This window comes from Mytilus galloprovincialis, chromosome 5 (genome assembly GCF_965363235.1).
Source record: "Mytilus galloprovincialis chromosome 5, xbMytGall1.hap1.1, whole genome shotgun sequence".
Taxonomy (NCBI): domain Eukaryota; kingdom Metazoa; phylum Mollusca; class Bivalvia; order Mytilida; family Mytilidae; genus Mytilus; species Mytilus galloprovincialis.
In genome coordinates, this window is record NC_134842.1 from 67382851 (window position 1) to 67400375 (window position 17525).

A 17525-nucleotide genomic window follows, 5' to 3' on the forward strand; every position below is an offset into this window, starting at 1 on the left:
TTTAATAATTCTTTAGCATATACATACAGTGACCCTCAATTAAAAACAAATAATTCTTACCAATACTTTTAAACTTAGTTTCAGTAATTCTGCAAATTTAACTTGTGGTGATTCTGTATGGAAATCTGTAAAATAAAAATAAAAAATTATGCATAACAAAACTGGCAACTTTATGACATTGAATTAATACAGCAGAATCTTAATGGTTCATAAATTTCTTAAAACAATTTCAGGGAAATTTGTACCTTCATAAAAAAAGCAAATTCATCATTTCTTAATCACATGTTCATTTAGCTATACAAACCTTCTAACAGTAACCCACAGAAACTTTTCTCTTCATCCTGGCATGCACTATCCTGGTGATACTCTGTATGGAATGTCTTCAATCCAACTGATAATGTTCTGGAATAAATTGATAAGGGATACTAAGTTAATGTATACAAGATTGATAATCCCACAAAAACTAATAACATTACACTTCACATTATAAAAACAGAACTTTCCTTTCTCTTTTTTTTACCCTGGAAAAGCAACCAGTTTCATATTAAATGATGATCTTAAGGATAAACACCTTACAGAAATGTAAAATTGTGAACCAGTTTGTTTATGTGGCTAAATTTCTAATAACAGAGATATTCGTGTTCACAAGCAAATAACCATTTTTTTTCTCTCAATTCCATGTTTTTAAATATTTTCCTGTCTGAGCGTATGAGTGTGTTATAAAGTGTTATATGAATCATAACCATAATTTCCTTTCCCTACATATAAAATGGTAAAATTATCTAAATGTCTACAAACCTTTGTTTAGTTTCTCTTACAATCTTCACGTCTAATTCTGTCACGTCTATTCCTATTTCCTAAAATAACAAACAAGAATTACAGTTCCAAACATAGATATCTATTGTGTAATCCTATATATATATATTAATGGTTGACCATTTCATGTCTAGATATATTTAAAATATACATACCTGGGGTATCAATTTCCAATTAAATGATTTGGCTACACTTTCTTTTGGCACATCTGCAAAAATACATAAGAATCTTGTGAGTACATGAAGTTCTCACCAAATCTAATATTATGGGTTTTTTTTAATTCCTAAATTATTAAGATTCAAAAAGTTACATAAATATAAACATGCATAAATAAACAAGAATGTGTCCATAGTACACGGATGCCCCACTCGCACTATCATTTTCTATGTTCAGTGGACTGTGAAATTGGAGTCAAAATTATAATTTGGAATTATAATTAGAAAGATCATATCATAGGGAACATGTGTACTAAGTTTCAAGTTGATGTAACTTTAACTTCATCAAAAACTACCTTTACCAAAAACTTTAACCTGAACTTCGCACTATCATTTTCTATGTTCAGTGGACCATGAAATTGGGGTCAAAACTATAATTTGGCATTAAAATTAGAAAGATCATATAATGGGGAACATGTGTACTAAGTTTCAAGTTGATTGGACTTCAACTACAAAACTACCTTGACCAAAAACTTTAACCTGAAGCGAACGGACGCAGAGACGGACGCACAGACGGACGCAGAGACGGATGCACAGACGAACGGAGGCACAGACCAGAAAACATAATGCCCCTCTACTATCGTAGGTGGGGCATAAAAATATTTTATGGAAGGAGATTTACAAAAATCTAAATTCATATTTTAACCATTTAATGAAAATTTCTTATTGGACAAAAGAAAATCAATACTGTAGATTCATTTATTTTTGTCGGTACCAATTTTCTTGGATTGAGGAAAACTTGTATATTCGTGGAAATTTGATTTCATGGTTTTGCTGATGCCTGCATACGAGTCATTTTAAAGTTTGTAATTCGTTGAACATTTAATGTTGTGGTGCATCCATAGCCACGAAATCCACGAATATTGGTATCCAACAAATTATAATGAATCCACAGTATTCATAGTTGTGACTTGCCATAATTAGCTGGCTATACATAATCTAGAAATAAGTAGGGTGGATGGGAGGGTAATTGTTTTAACAACCGTCAATAGAATGAAATTCATGGATCCCACTTTGTACTATAAGAACAAATTTTGATGTGATGTCTTAAAAGGTTACAATTTACAGGAAGATAAGTTCCCAATCAAGGGATATTTTCCAGTTTCAAACTCAACCAGTCTCTGTTCTTGCTTGTACATGCTAAAGTTGGGGTAGAAATAAACACCAATTTTTAGGGAAGATTTTGAAGGGGAAACAAATGAACACATTCTTCACAGATAACAAATATCATTATAATTTATATTCACAATTCATAATTCTGAATTAATAATAACAAAAGTCATCTTGGGATTTTAGTCATTTGTCTGACCCAGTCTGTGATCAAACTTTCAATCTCCTGCACTCAAGGCAAGCAGGCTGCCTGAAGATAACACAGAGGATCAATTCAAGTAGGATTTCAGACAATACGCATTATTGCTATTTGTCTGCCATTACTGGACATCACAAAGGTTCCAGAAAAATTTTGATGTCATTATGGAAAAAGTTATTGTTGTATGATGAAGTCAATAGTTCATGCAAGAGGCTCAAATTTTCATGTCAACCAGTCGAGATTTTCAAATTAAAATGATGTGTATTCAAATCTTGTTTACCTTTATCACTAAGAGACTCAGGTATTTTATTTTTCTTCACTAACTGCAAACTTGATAAAAATCCTGGAAAATCAAACAGTGTAATGATTAAGGTCATGTGTTGTTTAAAAATGCTATATAAAAGACCTTTTGCATATTCATTTAATGAAAAAATCTTGAAAATATTTATCAACAGCAAAAAATGATCTGTGAGGACCATTCTGCCTCAATATAACTAGTCACCAAACAAACAATGAACGAACATCAAATTTAAGTAAAGAATTGTATTGCATGAAACAAAGACTTTTTATGATTCATCTATTTTGTAGATAAAAATGCTTTTCCGAGGAACTATCCATTAGCCAGGGTGTGTTAATTAACATATTATGTGCCGAAGGCTGTACTTTGATCTATAGCTTTAATTGTTTACTTTTTATACATTGTGACTTGGATGGAGAGTTGCCTCATTGGCAGCAGTCCTTTTGTGCCAATTATTGTTTTTTGGGCTTTCTTATTATTAGGAATTATTATGAACTGTTTTATGCATTTCATCCTTCAATGTTTGTGTTTTTGGACAATAAAGTGAAGTTACAAGCTACGTCATACATTAAATTGGGGAGTTACCATGCAGCAGCAGTAAGAAGAAGATATGTTTCAGAAAAGGAAACATTTGCCGTGTAAACTGCCGGTTCCAAGTCTGAAGAAAGGAGTAGGGAAGTCATTTTTCTTCTAATTGGCACAATGGTTTGTTTTATTTTTGGCACAAATAATACCATGTAATTTTAAAACATGTGGCGCAAACGTAGCATTGGAGAAAAAAAGTTGTGGTGCAAAAGGACGTATTTTTGGCGCAAACTGATCTCTCCCGCCTCATTTGTATGTAATTTACAAAACCTACCTTCTGTCATATTGGCATGAGGTTTGTCTATAAGTAATCTCAGAGACTGAAAAAATAAAACTAAGTTCAATCAAACATTGGAATTATTGTCAGTCCAAAGGAAAAACTAGAGGCTCTCAAGAGCCTGTATCGCTCACCTGACTCTACTTGGGTTTTTGAAATCATATAAAAACAGATAAAATTTAGCTAAAAAGTAACAACACTTGGCCAGCACCTCATAAAGAAAGGACTATTCATGCTATGTTTGATTTCATTCAATTCCGTGGTTCTCTAGAAGAAGACTTTTGTTTGCATTTCCCATAGGGTCCTATGTTAAACTAAGCCCCCCGCTGGCAGCCATCTTGGATGATGGATCGGAGACAAAGTAACAACACTTGGTCAGCATCTCATAAGGAACATTCATGCTATCTCATAAGGAACATTCATGCTATATTTGGTTTCATTCCATTCAGTGGTTCTCTAAAAGATGTCATTTGTATGCATTTCCCATAGGGTCCTATGTTAAACTAAGTCCCCCGCTGGCAACCATCTTGGATGATGGATCGGCTACAAAGTAACAACACTTGGTCAGCACCTCATAAGGAACATTTATGCCATGTTTGGTTTCATTCCATTCAGTGGTTCTCTAAAACAAGTCATTTGTATGAATTTCCCATGGGTGCTATGTTAAAATAAGTCCCCCACTGACAGCTATCTTGGATGATGGATCGGCTACAAAGTAACAACACTTGGTCAGTACCTCATAAGGAACATTCATGCCATGTTTGGTTTCATTCCATTCAGTGGTTCTCTAGAAGAAGTTCAAAATGTAAGAAGTTAATGACGACGACGGACGACGGACGACAGACGACGGACGCCAAGTGATGAGAAAAGCTCACTTGGCCCTTCGGGCCAGGTGAGCTAAAAATGATGGTTTGGTAATTTGTTATAAACTAAAACACAGCTACTTTTTTTATAACTGTTTACAGTACACTATTATTGGCTATGTAGTTTCAGTGCAGTCATTTGAAGAAAAACAGGATTTACAATACAGTGAAAAAAAGCAAATAAGTCTGGATGAAATCCATAAATAAGGGTTTGGTGGAAAAAATGACTGCTGACAATATAATCTTATGACCTCCACCATAATTGCAGAAAATACAATTACACTGCTTTGAGATAGCCTCAAACCATTAAATATTTTTTTTAAAGATATTTCGATGGAAAATATTATTGTAAATTCAGAAATTTTTGCAATGTTTCTATCATTGCTGATAATAGTGACAGGATAGGTTATACAACAATAAAATCTTGCATTTGTATTCAGTATATCCTTAATTGTGACTAGTAATATTGCAATTAAAAAATTGTTCCCAATAGCAATAATTTCTGAATTTACAGTATTCAAGACATTGTTCTGCAGATTTAGTGATGTTTTGACAAGGTGAGATATTAAAATAATAAATACCTTTAAATGTTTAATATTATCTTGTCTTGCTTGCAGATGTATGAATGTGCTCCAAGACATTTCAGCTAAACAGGGTTGTGACAACTGGTCCTAAAATAGAATTTCATTGAAAAAAATCATGTCAAATTATGTTCAACAAGCAAGCAGTCTTCAACAAGACACAATTTTCAGAGATCAAATGGCAATCATCAAAACTATTAGGATTAACAAAAATGCAACCATCTTTATAAGCTATTTTCATATTTCTGACTTTTTCAGAGTTTTTATGATTTTTTGGCAGGTTACTTACTGTCTTTGTAGTAGTTAGTTTTAGGATTTTACTTCTTTTAGTTTCTCTTACTTGTCTGGGCACCAAAATGTCCTAAAGAGTTGGTAACCAGTTGAAAAATAATACACTCTGGAGTTAAAAGTCAGTAATTAGAAAATAGTCTATAGGTCTATTATGATAAACAACAAGTAAACCGATGTTGTTCCACACTTGATTTATCAAGCTATTGCAAACAAAATAAAGATTTTCCACAGAGTTATCTCCAATTGTTCAATCTATATAGACTTTTGTGAGTTCTATTATCCCATTGAATAAATACAATCGCTATTGTTCTCAGTGTAGTTTATTCACTGGGACCTTTAAAGGAGTAAGTTCGGTCAGGGCCATATTTGGCCCCGTTTATAAAACTGAATGTGGTACAAGATAAAATAATATGTGAGAAAATAAAATAGAACTACTTGTGTCAAAGTTTTATTCTAAAGCATTGATTTCTACATCCAAAATAGGTCAAAAGAAGAGATTTTGACAAAATTTTGAAAAAATTGGCCGTAATTCGACCAGCAAACATAGAGCACATGTGTCGACAAACTAAATATTCAAGTAAAACATGCAAAATGTCATTACAACAATTGTGTTCAAAGATCTTTTTTGTCGACGTATGCGCTCTATGTTTCCTGTCCAATAATCAATGCAAAATTTACCAATTTTCATTGATTTTTTCGTGCAAAATGAAAATGAGTACTGTTTGTGACGTCATCAGTAGAACGCAGGAACGTAAATTTTCAACAAAAAGGCTCATTTCCTATCCAGTCAATGTATTAGCTATGATTCATTGTGATATTGGTCAATATATCCTAATTTGAAATTTAATGTAAAAAAGAGGGCCCTTTTAGGGACTCATCGAACCTACTCCTTTCTTCAACATGTTCGAAGAGATTAATCTATCACTCATTGATCAATTTATCAAAGTAAATAAAATATCTTCCAAAAAAATGAAAATCTTGACTCACAAAACTGTATGTGGTGTATGGTGTATTTATTCAGTATCAATAATATATTTTTTATCTACTCAATATAACCATGATAAGGGAAGACATCGAAAAATCAATGAAGGATAAAAAACTTAAATCAAATAGTTTCAGAATATTTTTGATTTTACAGTAGAATAATATTTCTCATATCTTACATCATTTACACTTCTTAATGCTTTACAATTCACACCAACAACATCTAATATCACAGAATAGCTGAAATAAGAATAAAAAAATATTTGAGCTGAATTGAAAACAAGAGCTGTCAAAATGACAGTAAACCGGATTCTTTAACATTTATTTGTGTTCTGGCATTTATCAATATTACAAGGACCAAAACTCCTAATAGGCAAAATTTATGATTATCAATATCAAACTTGACTTCATGAGTAAATGCACAGACACAACATTTTTTAAACTTTCAAGAACCGTAACTCCTGAACGGTAAAAGTAAAAATCTTCATTATTGAACTTGACCTCCGTTATGTTGTCAGTAACAACATATTAAAATTTTAAAAGGTTTGGTTGAACGGTTCATGAGTAAATGCACGGACACAACCTTTTTTAAACTTTCAAGAACCGTAACTGCTGAACAGTAAAAGTCAAAATCGTAATTATTGTACTTGACCTCCATTTTGTTGTCAGTAACAACATATTAAAATTTTAAAAGGTTTGGTTGAACGCTTCATGAGTAAATGCACGGACAACATTTGGTTGCCGCCCGCAAGCCCGCCCGTCCGCCCGCCGTAATCCCCAAATCAATAACCGACATTTTTGACACAAAAATCCGGTTAAAAATCGACCTTATGCAAATGAATATCAAAACATCTGTAAAAATTGTTAAGGATGAAAAATTCTTTAAGCAAAGCGTATTATTGTTTGACATAAAAAGCCATACAAAACAGACCAAACTTCATCTTTTATTTCTTATATGAATGTAACAAAATCAATCAAAGACTTTTACATGTACATGTATACAAGCAAATGCATAAGGTTGATGTCAAAGCAATACAGCTCAAATTTTAGTTCATGAATGCAATCAACATTTGTTCCTAAATGTATTTCAAGAATTTTGTATGGTAAATTAAATCACGCATCGGTAACAATATAATAGAATTTGATAAGACTGTCATACAAGTGAGAGGTTTAGCTAGCTATAAAACCTTGTTCAATCCACCATTTTCTACATAAGAAAGTCAGGAATATGACAGTTGTTATCCATTCGTTTGATGTGTTTGAACTTTTGATTTTGCCATTTGATTGGGGACTTTCCTTTTTGAATTTTCCTTGGAGTTCAGTATTTTTGTGATTTACTTTTTATATATTAATACAACAAGACTTAATCTAAGACTCGTTTTGGAATTTACATCAACTTTACTTTTTTCCTTAAATGTTATGTATTACCTCTTGCAATTTTTAAAATAAAAATATGTAAGAAGTAAATGGAGAATGTGTCCATGGGACATAGATGATGCCCCTGCTTACATGTAATGTTAAAAAGAACAGAAGAACTAAAGAACAGTGAAAGTGACAGAACACAAAATTTGAACTTTTGTGTATTGTGGTAATAAGCATTATTTTAAGTTTTATAACATTTGGTTTAGGCAAACTTCTGGGTTGAGTTCAATATCGTAGCAGCTATGTAGTGCTACGTAGATTTTGACTATTGAACGTGTAGCTATAGACTAGTTGTTACATAGATATTGATAGCAGCTACGATATTAAACTCAACCCAGTTAACATACAGTATTATAGCTGACTATGATTTATAAGTTGTTTAATTGGCTATATCTATAATTTCCACATTGAAGATTCATTGGTGGCCTTTGGCTGTTATCTGTTCTTTGGTCAGGTTGTTGTCTCTTTGACATATTGAATCCCCATTTCCATTCTCAATTTTATACAATAAAAGTCAAGTATCTAATATATGAAGCTCAACCCAAAAATCTTTACATTAAAGGGAAACTTCGCAAAAAAATCAAAAATTGATATTATGTTCATTCTGTATAAAAATGCTCAAATTCATAGATATTAAAGTTTTATTCCGCTAGATAAGCAATCACCATCGATTTTAAATTTAGAGTATCAATTCTCTGCGATCCGCCATTTTGTCTTCTTTCCCGATTAATAAAAACGATATGTCTATAAACCACAAAGAAACAAAACTACAGTAACCGATGTAGTCGTAATTGCGTGTCGATATCTTGTCAATCGTACGGTTGTTTTATCCGACTAACTTGATACGAAAAATATTCTTACTTTTTTTAAATTACCATGGTCTGTTGTTTTTAAACTGTTGATATTGGAATTAGGTGAAAAGTCAAAGTTGAAATCATAAATAAGTGTTCCGTGAATATTGTTTTCGAAAATCTAATTTGTTCATAATTCTTTAAAGTAATAAACAAATATATTTTGATCTTCCCTCATCTGATCACCGGCATGGCTAAAGGTATTACTTCCAAAGGTATTGTGAGGGGTGTGAGGTGACACGTCCAGGTATTCAAGCGATTTCCTGTCGGGCTTGCAAGTTCATGCATCGTTTCACTTCTGCAGGTATTGATCAGTGTACACGGCTGATAACTTATAACTTATAACTTTCCATTTTGAACTATCAGATGAATAATATACAACTCTGTCTTACTTGTCATTACTAAACTCATACGCTTGTTTATAAATAACATTTCTGGTGTAAAGAATATAATTCATAAACATATAAATAATACCCAAAAAATAAGATTTGATGAAATTAAAATCTATTTAAATATTTTTTCCAAGGGTGAATTTGGGAAAATGTAATATATAGTCATTGTCAATAGTGAAGGACAGATTGGAACAGACCAGAAATATTGATTTAAAAAAATGTACGCACTTGCCGACGATTCGTGTATATATGTCTCTGGTTTATACGACTGGATAGAAAGTTACGGAACTATAGCGCAATTTAAAATATATACATGTATACATTGAACATAAGAAAAAAACATATATTTTGAATAAATAGGGGTAAAAGTGTTGTAAATAGACTAGTCCAAGTATGCCAACAGTATGTAATCATCGAATGTCGATAGACTATTGTATACCAGAAGAAGAAGAGAACCAATTTGATTTAAATACAGGTCGATGTATAACTTTTGCTTTGGTTCATTGAAGCTGTGGACCTAGTAAAATCACAGATTTATATTTCAATAAGATTGTTCTCGAACAAAGGAAGTAATTCGTCATCACAATTGTTATATATGCCACTGGACGAACACTAATTATCCCCAGGGAATGTGAATATTTTGCTGGGAAACTTTTGAGTATCAAAGTTTCAAATTAATTTCGGGATTTATTTTCTTTCTTGGTATTCAATAACAGAAAAAAGAATAAATTACTTGTTCGCTAAATAGGGATATTCTTGTCAGATAAAAGACTTTTAGTTATATTTAAAAAATAGGGAAATATGACATTAAATTGGTTCTGTCTTTTTTTTAAACATCGTTAAAAAGATGTGTGTCTAAGGTGAACGCCACAAGAACCCTGTAATACTAGTACGAGAGTATAGCATGTAAACATTCCTTCTCAATAATATGGTTGTATTGGAAATCTTTTCATACAGATTGACAACTCATTGTCCGATATGCATGTAATATTTGCCACATGACGCCCATAGTTCTTTCTACCAAGGATTTGTATAGTATATTACTATACAAATCCTTGTTTCTACCATCATCATCTTATTCTGTGATATTGCTGTAAACATCGATGGTTCACACCCAAACAAAATGGGAGTAATGGACCTTCAGAGCTTCTCCGTGTTATACACTTGTGAAATATATAGACGAAATTTCTGTATTGAAATGAATCTACATCTCACAAACAGGATTTTCAAATAACGATTGTGAGTAATCACCTTACAAACCAATATAAACGTATGGCAAGATATAACCATGAAGGAATTTAGTTTTTGTCAGACGCAAGAACTCATCACTATATATATCATAAACGTATACGTATATATATGCATACAGTTTCAAATATTAAGAACAAGCGGTCGATGTCGATAGTCTGTTTTCTAACTGTTCAGAGTTAGACATGTCACTTGTTCATTCTTGGAAGCCTTCATATTCCCCGTCTAACGATGGGAACTCTTTCTGATTGTGTTGACTATAAATGCTTGTATGGTAATTCTGTCGTTTATCTGTACAAGCGGTTGCATTTCCTCTCCTTTCCCAACAAACAAACGAACGAAACGCCACTAGTCTGATTTCTCTGGAGCTCATCCTCAATGGCTCTTATACGTCAGGAAACTTACATGTATACTAATAATGATTGTTTCAAGAACAACGATGTATGGACGAACTATTATAAATTCGTCAATATCAGTTATGCATGACTAAAATATAACTTTTATTACAACTACTGTATTACTTATTTGGATTAATGACGGCTATCATGTTCAACATTGCACAAATATTATCATAGAATTTAAAAAAAAATCCTCAAAAATCCTCAAAAGAAATAATGCCTTAGCTTAGATAATTGATATTCTTTTCACAAAAAGTTCGTGTAAATGATTGTCAAATGAATTTAATTATGTAAGAATAAAATGTTAAAAAGAAACTAAAAAAAAATCATGCATGTTGTATGTTGTATTTTTTTGTCAATTAAAAACTTTAAAATTGCAATAGTTTTATTAGCATTTAAACACACCCAGATTTGAATACAAGTTAAGAAATTCCGGTAAAGTCAATGATATCAAACAGATGTACAATGGTATATCAAATTGGGTAATATTGCATTTAGTTTTTATAAAAGATTAAAACTACTATTTTTTGCTTCATATTTGAATCTTTACGCCAATTGCCGCTAAGAAAGTAATCAAAAGTTGTTTCCTTTTATTTTTATACACTTTCGGAATTACGAATCTGAATTTTATTTTCAATTAATTTACACAATTTAATTATTGTATCTTTATTCTCATCGTGTATTAAATCTTAGTGTATTAACATCGTGACAGCATACTCTTTCTAATCCTTTCTGTTTATCCTTTCCAAATAACAACATTTATACCTGTGTACGCTTGAACTCACACCTGCGGCTAAATAGCTACAAGGTAAACGAATTGACCTCAAGCCGAGAAATATACAGTGACCTTTACAAAATAATATACACACTCTGCTCACACATTAGTTGCATTGAAATGATTATCAAAACAATAACGGTAAATAGAACTGAAATATTTTCAGTTCAATATCAGTAAAAATGTTCAATAAATATTTTATGAAAAAAATCTCAACAATAATTAATTAAATTTATTCAAAAACATTTACTAGAGATAATTTTATAGGAGTTTAATTCAATCAATACAAAACGGTATATGCATATTCATTTTCGTTCATTCTTATATTGTGGTTAATAACTTCGACCATTCGTCAGCTGTGCGCTTTTAATTACGTATATTGTCGATAAGCTATAAGAGTTAAACAGATTTTATTTTTTCCCAGAATTCAATAAATAGGGCTAATACGTCACGACCCACTCGAGAATTCAACCAAAAAAGTTACAAATACTTGATTTTCTCCGTTATTAGAAGGAATATAAATTTAAAACTTTGCAAATGTGTTTTTTATGTTAAGATGAACATAATTAGATGATTAGTAAAAAATCGCGGAATTTCCCTTTAAGAAATTTTTCTACAATGACAATGTCTAAGTGTATACTCTGTCCATCTAAGTGTACCAGACAGTCTAGGATCATTGTTATATTTAGTAACATATTTTTCAGTCTGGTATTCCAAACTTACCATTTTTCTACAATGGCAATATCTAAGTTTATACTCTGTCCATCTAAGTGTACCAGACAGTCAGGGATCATTGTATTTAGTAACATCACAGTCAGGTTGTTTATCTTAAGTCCTATATACTGCAAAATGGAGAAAAAAAATACATTATTATGAATCTACAACTACAACTGTGCAAGATTATTGAATGTGAAGTGGGTTTCATTGGAGTCTAAGCGTGACGCATGATTGCCGATTTTTTGTAAGCGTGACACGTGAAAGTCAAATTATTGTGTCGGGAAAATAGGAAATGAGGTCTAGTGGGACCCGGGAAATGACAAAAAAATGAGAATTACTTACGTACATAGTGTAAGCGGGATACGGGAATCTGACAAAACAGTAAGCGGGATCCGGGATCGGAACCCCCCAATGAGACCCCCTGTGAACCCTGAATAATTTTCAATTACCATCCTTCTATTAATACATCAACATACGACAAACAAAGAATTTGTCTCTTGAATTGGGACCAGCACATACAGAATGTGGAGGGGTTAAACATGTTACTTTGGACAGGGAATGTCTATTTTTGAATTTCCATTGAACGGTTTTTCATTCTTCTACAAATACAGCACTAACAGTCTTATTTATGTAAAAAAATGAATGAAAAACAATAATAAATACAATTATACAGTCCTTCAGTGAAGGGATGGTACTAGAAAAGTTTTGTAAGTTTTCTGTTGTAATGTTTAGTTGCTATTTCATTCATAAATATTTTCCATTCATAACTGCATGTTACGTTAGTTTCTGTCATTTTTTATTTTTTTCAAAAGGTTGGAAATTAATAAAGGTTGATGGCAACATGATGACAGACAGACATACCAATTTGTCCTAGTCTGACACAAAACAATCAATTTCCAGACAACTTGATGACAAATGACAACACTATATAATTTTACAAAAACAATGGCGCCAGTTCAAATGGACAAGAAACTTGTAGTTTTGATATTGGCCTTCTATTTTGATTTTGAACAATTAGATATGCGATAAACATCCTCCCTTCAAAAATTTTTGTTCCACCTTTGTACACAACTCGATAAATTATGTCATTCAACTTTATATTTTTGTATGTTTCGTTATCCCACATATAAAACAATCAATTTCCAGTTTTTTTATGAGTTAATTGGCTAATATAGCTTCATAAAATTTGATTAAGTTTATTTTTTCCATCAAAAAAATTCAAACAAACTCTTAATTAAAGGGGCACTAGCTACGAGATATATAAAAAATCAAAAGTATGATTTTTTTTTTCAATCATTAGTGAAAGTGAAAAAGTGAAATAATAATTTGCTTTTATCAGCTAAAATCATGAAAATGGTTTAATTTTGTCAATTTTATAAGATAATAAACATTGATAATGAATTATTCACTTGCAAGTGAATAATTTGACCTCATTAAATCCATATTCATGTGAACTCCAATTTAACCCAGTAGAAAGTGATAGAATAACGCATGTATTGTCCGTGTACGGGTATTTAAAGGAAAAGAATGTCAACAATGAAAGTGAAACAAAGATAAATAATTTGATTTACTGATTTGATCTACACAAAAACATTCTTATAAAGGTTTAAAAAACGACAATTAACATAAATTTTTAATCTATAATACAAAATTTAACAGACCTATAAAAATCCAATTGCACGAGTTGCTCAATCTATTCATATCTGTGTTTATGTTTACATCGCTTATATGGTTATATAAGGTCAACTCGATAGTTAATTAGATGGCGTCTTGGCTAAATTTCACACGAAACGAAGCAACATCTTATTGTGACCATGTCCTGTAAATTGTTTATTGGATATTTTTGATAGTTTGGATAAATGTTTTACATTGTTATAAATAAAATATGAGAATTTGAGTCAAATCGGTGAACATGAATTTAGCAACTAGTGCCCCTTTAATACTCAGTTTAAGGTTATATAATTTTGAAACAATTACTTTGGCAAGAATAGCAAATTTTGGCAGGGTCACATTTTCTTCTGTTGTTCTTCTTTCTGAAGGCTGATTTGGTCTATTGTTGTCTTGGTGAACATTGGCTTGTATTCTTATATCTGATATGCAAACAACAACTGGTTTCCTGTTAAAGATAAAACATGAAATATTATTCAATGTTTCTTAATCTAATCAAGGCAAGCAAAATATAAAATAAACATGACAGGGGTCGAATTTAAGCTTTTTAGTGTACTGGCCAGCCGGACCATGGCCAGTGACTTTAGATCTACTGGTCTGGCTCAAATTTACTGGTCCTGCAAAAATGACATTCATTTGATAACCATTAAAAGATATGACAGATGTTAAGTTTTATTTTCCTCAGCTGCTTTCCTTTTCTTTATTAAAAAAATAGCACCCCCAATACCCTAAAAATAATTTCTCAGGTTTATTTTTTTGTAAACAAACCAAGATAGAGATGCATTCATTGATTTTAACGAAAAATTTCTACTGGTCCGCCAGACCACCAGCTGACAAAATCTACTTGTCCGACACAAATTCTACTGGTTTCGGACCACCCGACCAGCACCAATTTCGACCCCTGCATGATGAATATGAATATAAGGAGTTGCCTGGTATACAGTAATGAGACAGCAATACTACAACAAAAAACAAACAAAAACACAAAAAAAACACAAAACAGGATAATGATGACAGGAATGATGGATGTTCAATTTCCAGAGGTTCTGATAAGAAATATTAAGATTATCAACAAATACAATAATTTCAGTTACTATAAAACAAGAAGATGTGGTATTATTGCCAATGAGACAACTCGCCACAAGAGACCAAAATGACACAGAAATTAACAGTTATAGGTCACCGTACAGCCTTCAACAATGAGCAAAGCCCGTACCACATAGTCAGCTATAAAAGGCCCTGAAATGTTAAAACTTTTATAACTGCTTTTATATAGAAAGGTTTGTTCATTTTAAATTCATTCTGACTGATCCATTAATAAACATAGAAAGTAAAACAAGAGATGATAATGATCGAATGGCTACCTAACATCCAGCGGCAAAACAGAAGAAAGTCAGCGCATTCTGGGGAAGATTTGGAAAAAATATAAAGGAAATAGATTCCTCTATTTTCAGGGTGCTAATTAATTAAGTACCACGACTCCATTCTGGGGTTCAAGACTCAATTTGAAATCCTGGTTCTTCATCTGATTATGCAAATTACGAATCAGATTCAAAATTCTCTTAATATTTTTTTTATCAGGAAAAGTGCGGACTGATGGCAATAAATCTTTTTAAATCACCAATCTTGTACACAACATTCAAATTAATCTTTAATCTTATATCAATGTATAAAAAATAACCATCTGGAATTCTTTCAACTTTTTGCTGCTTTCTTCCATTAGCAAAAGTTCACAGACATTCATTTTTTTATCTATACATCTTGTGCAACAACAGGTGGCATGACATGCCTCATAAAAAATCTATCTAGCGTTAATTACTATTGATATAATGTTATTCTGTACAGGTGAGGTGAAATTTACACCTGTACGTCACATATCAACATGTGATTCGCCTGTGTATCATATGTACTTATCGCATGAACTTCTGACACAATTCAGTCTAACAGCTGTCATCAATATGACAGTTTACAGTTACAAGTTAAAAAGGCAGAAAATCCAAGAAAAAAAATTCTTCTTCAAATTTCATCATTCTGTTTAAAAAAAATTATCTTACATCTGTAATCTATATGACAGTTTACAGTTACAAGTTAAAATGGGCCAAGTTCTTTTTTTTTTTCTTTTTTTTTAATTTTCATCATTCTGCTTAAAAAAAATATGCAAATTTAAAAAATTACCTTAAATCTTTAATCTATATGACAGCTAGTTAACAGTACAATTTAAAAAGGGTAAAAAAAAATTTTGTTATTAATATTCATCATCCCCTCAAAATTATGAACTCAAAAATCATTTCTGTGAACATTGACCTTTTTAATTACCATTCTGATCGTCAATATTGAACAATTAATCATTTATAATCACTAGCTGATAATAAATATGAAATATGCACCAATATTGATCAAAACTGCAATATCAGTTGATGTCATAATTAATATAATCCCTTGAATAATAAACAACAAGAGCATTCAATATGCATGAGTGATCACAGTGATACAAGGTGATACACGATAGACATGTCCCATACTTGTGCACATGGTTTTATCCACATATTTCATTCAATTTATCACCTTTCTAGCTTTGGCAATTAACATCAGTTCAATATGACCCCAAATAACCCTTCCAAAGTCAAAGAAAAATTTCCATACTGATATTATATCTAATTGCTATTCAAAACAAGGAATTATTTGAATCTGGAATATTTTTCAATTCTGGAATATTGATGAGAAATTTATGATGCAAACTAACCCAACTAAATATGGTTACCCATGCCCGCATGGCTAAGGTTAATTTTACTTTCACTATCATTTCAGTATGAACTTACTAATCATGTGTGCAAGGCTAAAAGGGGTTTAGTTAGGTCATGCTGAAATGATAGTGAAAGTAAAATCAACCTTAGCCTTGTGTGCATGGCTAATTACCCTACTCAATAGACAACTTTTTGAGTTCAATGCATTTCCGTCAAAAACTCTTGTTTCAGTGAACGTCATTTGTGCGTTTAGGGGCGTTGTCACTTCCATTCCAATGTTGAGCAAGTGGTTAGAAAACTATAATTCTATGTTGTACGAATTATCGGCAAATTGAATTCTCAAAATTGACAATCAGCACTGCTGTCATTGGGGAATTGTCGTTAAGTACCTACAGAACAACCACTCTTTCTAGTTTATCCTGCACAATGACGATTACTAAGACGCTTGATGAACGTTAATTATAGTGCAGGGATACTGGCGACCCCCTCTATCTGGTAAATGACGTCATAAAGGCGCGTATAATTGACTAATTTTTCCGGTGACGGATGAATTCAAAAGTGGTGTATTGGGTTAGATCTTGTCATACATTTCTAATCAATTTTCCAGAATTCAAAATTATTCCAGATTCAAAAAATTCCTGGTTTCAAGATCTTCACAGGAAATACAAGTCTTTATCCCATGTGAAGTCCAAATAACCATTATATCATATACTGTAGTGTTCTGATTTCAACATTAACTGCCATCCTTCCATTTAACTAACTGGTGGTGTTCAATGACCTTGACTGGCTGGTAAGCACTAGCAATGTCTGCTTGGTGGCTGAAGGCGTTTGATGAGCATTAAATGATTAAATTGTCAAGTAGGAAAAAATGTGGCCATTTGAGTTTTACTGATCTATTTGTTTTGTTACTAATTTTGGTTGCTTTGCATTCTACTTCCTTCACAATGGCTGCTTTCAGGTACCAGCTAGAATGGTCAGGTGTGCAGCCCGCAAACCACGAGGATGGGGTCTCGAACAGAGTTATAACGACAGGAAGCATTATCAGGACCAAAGTTGTGAGACAGTGAAATGGCATAAATAGGTTCATATAC

At 32.0% G+C, this 17525-nt stretch overlaps 1 protein-coding gene across 1 annotated transcript in view; it reads right to left on the bottom strand.

The window, feature by feature from the left end:
• Positions 1 to 17525, bottom strand: part of LOC143074120 (protein hobbit-like) — a 118889-nt gene that overhangs the window by 80590 nt on the left and 20774 nt on the right. The window contains exons 4-13 of the mRNA XM_076249666.1: positions 14000 to 14138; positions 12029 to 12147; positions 6399 to 6459; positions 4945 to 5034; positions 3498 to 3543; positions 2621 to 2683; positions 972 to 1024; positions 799 to 857; positions 305 to 402; positions 61 to 125 (exon numbers count right to left, since the gene is read on the bottom strand). Of these exons, the coding sequence (XP_076105781.1) occupies positions 61 to 125; positions 305 to 402; positions 799 to 857; positions 972 to 1024; positions 2621 to 2683; positions 3498 to 3543; positions 4945 to 5034; positions 6399 to 6459; positions 12029 to 12147; positions 14000 to 14138 (793 nt within the window). The remainder of the gene's footprint in view (positions 1 to 60; positions 126 to 304; positions 403 to 798; positions 858 to 971; positions 1025 to 2620; positions 2684 to 3497; positions 3544 to 4944; positions 5035 to 6398; positions 6460 to 12028; positions 12148 to 13999; positions 14139 to 17525) is intronic.